At 42.7% G+C, this 6,392-nt stretch overlaps 1 protein-coding gene across 1 annotated transcript in view; it reads right to left on the bottom strand.

Annotated features, from left to right (window-relative positions):
• Nucleotides 1-949: 949 nt before the first annotated feature.
• Nucleotides 950-6,392, bottom strand: part of LOC138489426 (zinc finger protein 383-like) — a 34,050-nt gene continuing 28,607 nt past the window's right edge. The window contains exon 2 of the mRNA XM_069617143.1: nt 950-3,046. Coding sequence (XP_069473244.1) covers nt 2,426-3,046 — 621 coding nt within the window. The 3' untranslated portion in view covers nt 950-2,425. The remainder of the gene's footprint in view (nt 3,047-6,392) is intronic.

Below are 6,392 nucleotides of genomic sequence, written 5' to 3'. Positions count from 1 at the left end.
GCAGGGCTGTTTTCTGTGCAAGGCCTTTGATAGCTTCGCAAATCCTCTTAATTAACTCTTTGTTTTCTGCACTGGTTTGCAGCCCTTTCATCTGCAGATTAGCAGTGATTGAATGATGGTTAAAGTGCCCACTGTCCATCTGAAGAATGGAAGGGTAAAGTGCCCACTGTCCATCTGAAGAATGGATGGTTAAAGTGCTCACTGTCCATTTGAAGAAAGGATGGTTAAAGTGCCCACTGTCCATCTGAAGAATGGATGGTTAAAGTGCTCACTGTCCATTTGAAGAATGGATGGTTAAAGTGCCCACTGTCCATCTGAAGAATGGATGGTTAAAGTGCTCACTGTCCATTTGAAGAATGGATGGTTAAAGTGCTCATTGTCCATCTGAAGAATGGATGGTTAAAGTGCCCACTGTCCATCTGAAGAATGGATGGTTAAAGTGCCCACTGTCCATCTGAAGAATGGATGGTTAAAGTGCTCACTGTCCATCTGAAGAATGGATGGTTAAAGTGCCCACTGTCCATCTGAAGAATGGATGGTTAAAGTGCTCACTGTACATTTGAAGAATGGATGGTTAAAGTGCTCACTGTCCATTTGAAGAATGGATGGTTAAAGTGCCCACTGTCCATCTAAAGAATGGAAGGGTAAAGTGCCCACTGTCCATCTGAAGAATAGATGGTTAAAGTGCCCACTGTCCATCTGAAGAATGGATGGTTAAAGTGCTCACTGTCCATCTGAAGAATGGATGGTTAAAGTGCTCACTGTCCATTTGAAGAATGGATGGTTAAAGTGCCCACTGTCCATCTGAAAGAAGTTAAAGGTTTTTGCTCTGAGAACTTCTAGCACTAAATTAGCAACTGAACGACAACCATTCATGCACTTCAGCTACTTAATCTGTACCTCATCCCAAGAAAACATTACGGGTGAATCGCAAAGGAAAACCAGTGAGTACATTGTCGTTTCTCAGCATTACCACCTTAATGGGATTCAGCAGTTTACTTTACATTCTCCTGTGATTATTACATTTGAAAATGCAACTTCAAAGTTAAAGCGTTCATGTCAACATTTGATTTAATATATGTGGAAAAATACTTGCAAAACTTAATTTCAGTAAAGAAAAATAATAAATGCAGATAAATACAGATGAAAGACCAAAAAATAAGTATGGATAAATACAGACGGAAAAGTCAAAAACATCAATACCATAAAACTGGGAGGCTTAGTCATGACCCACTGTTCAGAGAGGAGAACACAAAATCAGGCCCATTCTTATCTATGAAGGGTCCGCTCTCTCGCAAACACTTTGATTCAAAAACCTTGTTGTGATCTCCAACCTCGCTTTAGGATTGATACTAGAATGAACTGCTTTCAGTACTCTGTGCCCCTGCACAGCGTCTTCCTTGCATGTTGCAATGCGTGTGTGAAAATGAGCTAAAACCTGGCGCTGATACGTGGCCATTTTGGACATTCACTTCCAAACCACAATGAAAGTCTATGTTTCTGTGAGCTCAGTTAAAAGGCAGACATGAATTCTGCAACGGTTGTAATATTAAATTATAAAACAGAGGAGCTCACTATGAAGGATAGTAGTTGTATTGTTCGCTGAAGGATGAGCCGAGAAGTGAGTCGGAGATGTGCAGGTGCATTGATAAGGGCTGCTGGGATTGAGCATGTGGGAGACAAGCTGGGTTTTCCCACTACTGTCTGGATTTCTTTTCCTCCCATGCTTGCTGTCTGTCCTTTGGCCAGGGACAGTTTGCAACCTAGGGTGGGCAGGGATTTGTCACATTAAGAAGAGAGGTATCCTGATTGTAGACAGAGAATTGGAACCCCCGGGTGATGAAGTCTTGCTGAGAAGGAGGACGCTCCACTCCAGACCCTGTTAGTACGTGTGATCTCTCTGCCTACCTGCCTTGGGATTGGGTAGTGTAGCCGTGGCCAAGATATTTTCCCCCTACAACTGCATTAACAGTGACGTAGACCCTTTGTCACTACCTTAATTTGTGTGTCTAGGTGTAACCAATTGCATTTATTCCAATAGTTATCTGTGTATTTATTATTTGTGTGAATAAAGGGCCTGTAAAGAGCCAATCAGATTACAATCATTGGTCTAGGTGTGTATTATTGCTTACGTTTGGTCCGAGTAATAGGGGGAGTAGTTCTGAGGTAATTACACGTGTACGAAAAAGCAAAACACATGTCCTGCCATGTATGTAAAGATTTGAGCAGTAAATTATGCTTTCCTCAATCTCTGTCATTTTGTATGGTTTTCACCCTACGTGTGATTGATTGTGTGCAGTCAGTTTTGGAGTCCAATTAACATGCACCCAAAGGACATCTCCGCAGAATTGGTCTGTCAATGGCTGCTTAGTGATGTGCGCTCACTGAATCTTTCCTCATCATCCGTACACTGGTAGGGTTCCTCTCAAGTGTGGGATCTCTGATGTTTCATCAGGTGTGGTGCCTGATTAAAGTGCTTACCACATTTTGTGCACTCATAGGGCTTCTCCCCAGTATGGATCCTTTGATGGGTCCTCAGAGCTGATGATTGACTGAAGCTTTTCCTGCACTCTGTGCATTGATAGGGCTTCTCCCCTGTATGGACCCTATGATGGGTCCTCAGAGCGGAGGCTTGATTAAACCTTTTCCTACACTCTGTACATCCATAGGGCTTCACCCCCGTATGGATCCTTTGATGCTGGTAAAGATTTGAGCTCCCAATGAAGCTTTTCTCACACTCTGAACACTGGTGTGGTCGCTCCCCATTATGGATCATTTGATGCTTGGAGAGACTCGAGCTACTAGCAAAGCTTTTCTCACACTCCGTGCAATGGTATGGCCGCTCCCCTGTATGGCTTTTCAGATGTTCATGTAGATTTGACGTTCGAGTGAAGCTTTTCTGACACTCTGTGCACTTGAACGGTCTTTCCCCTGTGTGGGATCGTTGATGTACTCTCAGGTGTGACACCCAATTAAAGTGCTTGTCACATTCTGTGCACTCGTAGGACTTCTCACCAGCATGGATCCTGCGATGGCTACTCATTCCCTGTTGAAAGAAGCAGAGATGCAATGTATTATTTTATGTCATCGTCATCATGCAAGCTTTATTCAGTATTTGTACCATCAAGGCACACATCACACATATGAAAAAGAACATTACATAATTATAACAAAAATATACATTAAAAAAGTCTAAGGATCACCAGTAGTTGCTTTATTCATCACTTTAAAAACTCTCGATCTCCTTAGCCATGCCCTATGTAGATACTTAGCCACTGGAGGGGCCACAAGTGGCTCGCCCTTGGTTATACAAAGGTTTAGTGCAGCCGAAATTCTCAGATTCCATTTTATCTTAACATGGGCAATATGTATTTGGCTCTTAATACATCGTACCGATAACACAGCAGCATAAAGTGGGTAAATGTTTCGATGAGTGTACCGCAGATGAAGTACTCTATGGTATTATGCAGGGACCAATTCTTTGTGTGGGCAGCAATTATCAGTGTACCAGCTCTTAGATCTAAATGAAGTGACTGTGCATATGAGGGTTAAATAAAATTGAGATCTGGTTCAAACCCAAATTATTATTTGGCACTCAGGTACTGGCGTACACAAGAAGGTTTGAGGCAAGCTGCCTCCGTCGCTTGCCTGCCAGGTCCAAGGATCCCTTCACCTTAGAAGACGGTTGATCCCACAGGTTAGGGGCATTACATTTACGTCATTGTGCAGCCTAAACATCAATAGACCTAGTGCTGAGCTCTTCATTCTCATTTTACTCCCCACTCACAAACTCACTCAGTGATCCTGGGTTAAGGCATTCGTGTCTGGCTGCAGATACATTTTCAAAGTTAGAAAGCAGGATCTTGAAACCTCAGCACAGTCCAATCCTCAATAAATATAACAATGAAAAGAAAATGACAAAATATACTTGCTGGGAGAATACTACACTGATTTACATGTACAATATTGTCAGAAAATCTAGCAGAATGTTCCCCCCACCCTCGCCGCAGACATGAATGGGTGAGACCTGGGTATCAATAGAGAATTATGGGTGGCAAGTTATCAACTACAGGCATATATATTCCAGCTAAAGGTTCGGGAACCATTTGATGCATCCTGTGAATGAGTGGTGTTGCGAGCGAGTGAGATAGAGGCATGGAATTCTGAGAGTGCCCCGAGTGAATGTTACGGGAGAATAAGCAGGTGCCTCGGAGCTGGACGTGACGGTGTGATCTCTGGGTGACCTTCCTTACCCTGAACCTGTAACTGACACTAGGATCTTACAACTTGACGAAAGTGACTTGTAACAAGTGCCAGAGGCTTCAGAGTTATATGTGCTCAGCTGAGCAGGTAGAGAATTCTGAGGTGAAACATACACGGAGGTGGAGTGTACTGTGAGGGGTCAGAAATGTGAGGCGGACAACTTTGTGAAGGTTTTTCCAAATATTCAATTTTATTAACTCAAAGGTTCGATAAACATCTCACTATCCCTACCCTGACGAGGATTTTTCTGCCTAAAATAAACTAAAGGAAACACTCTAACAAAAGGTTTCTGTCCCTCACACTTGTACATACAATAAATCAACAAGGTAATGTATGTCAGTTCAAACGCAACAAATATAACAGTTAAGTTCACCACACGATAACTGTCTCTCCTTATAATCTGGGTGAATTCCCCTTCCCCAGATTCATGCAGGATTGTGTTCAACAGTTCCAAAAGAATAAGGAAATCCTGTCTTATAACAAAGTTCCAACACAGTTCTTTTAAGTTCCAATTTGATATCAAATTGTTCACCAAAGGTTCTTTCTCTTCCACTTGTAATAGTGAGAACTTAAACAGCCTTCTTCGCATAGCCAAGAACACTTCCTCAGTCCATCAGCATCAACATGAATTGCCTTCATCAGGGTTGTTTTGTTAGAAACACATATATATTTCTGCAACAGTTTATATAACACTTTCTTCAACAATTAAAGTTTGTCAGGATGATTTGTTAACACCACTTCATACCACTTCAACTTCCATCTGGTTTACTACCATGCCAGTCTTACTTTTCAATTATACCTGGTTTACTCCCATGCTGGGCCTATTACTTCAAAGTTCTCCGTACGGGTATACTCCCCTGCCTGAGCAGCATGCAGGGTTCAACTTCAACCTCTGACCTGGTATACTCCCCTGCCAGATCAGTAAATTACTAACTAGTGCCTCTGTGGTTAAGATCAGCTTGCAACAACATTGCAGGTTTTAACTTCACAACACCAAGGTTTAAGCAATTCTTCAAGGAATACCAGATTCACATTGGTGTTCTTTATTACGTTTTTCTGTGACTTCTGCAACCTCTGCAAGTTATTCTCCTCTCCTTCTGGGTAGCCTTTACCAGAAGGGCAGCCTTCTTGCCACTGTGGTTTCCCCACTGGCAATGATATGGTCTTATTCCGATTCTTTCTTTGCTTTGGCAATGTGTGTTTATAACAGCTTCAGTTATGCACTTCTTCAAACGGGGGCAAGAAGCTTTACAAACTGAGACTTTCATTTGCCTCCTTCTGACTTGGTAATGTTGGTTTATACCAGCTTCCATTATATGCTTCTTCAAATACGGGCAATAAGCATTACAGTCCCTGGGACCTTCATTTGATCCTTTCTGACCAGTTTGTTGGTCTTAAATTGCTTTGCTTTCTTTTGGTTTGAAATATTGCCCCATCGTGTTGCTGGGTTTTAAATAAACTTGCATGCTTAAAGTAACAGTCAATCGATTGTACAAAATAATGTTTTCTATGCTTTCTGTCAGTTCGGTATTCGGTGTCACAACGGCCTGGTGAACTCACCGGGTATGGCGTGCGCATCCCTCTCCCTGGCTGCTCCCAGGTCTTCTGCCTCAGCTGCTCCTTGTGGTCAGGCAATCTGCTGCTTTCAGGCTGCCGCTGCACACGCCACCTGCACACAAAGCTTCCACTGCTCCAAAAGCTCTCCGGTGCTAGCCAGCCACTGGAGACTGCCTTATTGAGGGGGGGAAGCTTTGAAAACCTTTGCGTCCCGCAGCCAAGCCTCCGCTCTTTCTCCTTCTTCATGGACTGCGCCTGAGGGAGCCTTTTAAGCCTCCCCAGTCTCCCTCAGATATGGGTCATTCCCATTAACAAGCTGCACTTTGCAGTTGTGTTCCTCTGCAGTCCTCTTCTTCGTTCCAGTGCCTTGGGGATTATGGGACTTGAAGTCCATAGTGCAAAAATCAGTTTTTATAATGGTAATGTTACTTTTATGGTAATTTCTTTTCCTACTTATACTCCTTGAGGGAATATCACAAGGATAATTAGACAGACTTGTTTATACAGAGTAATACAGATTTTTACACTCTAAATTGGTATTGTTTTCTTTACTATTCTTTTGGGTTGTAGGG

This window comes from Ambystoma mexicanum, chromosome 9 (assembly GCF_040938575.1).
Source record: "Ambystoma mexicanum isolate Mex_15411 chromosome 9, UKY_AmexF1_1, whole genome shotgun sequence".
Taxonomy (NCBI): domain Eukaryota; kingdom Metazoa; phylum Chordata; class Amphibia; order Caudata; family Ambystomatidae; genus Ambystoma; species Ambystoma mexicanum.
This window is presented reverse-complemented; position numbering and strand designations above follow the sequence as displayed.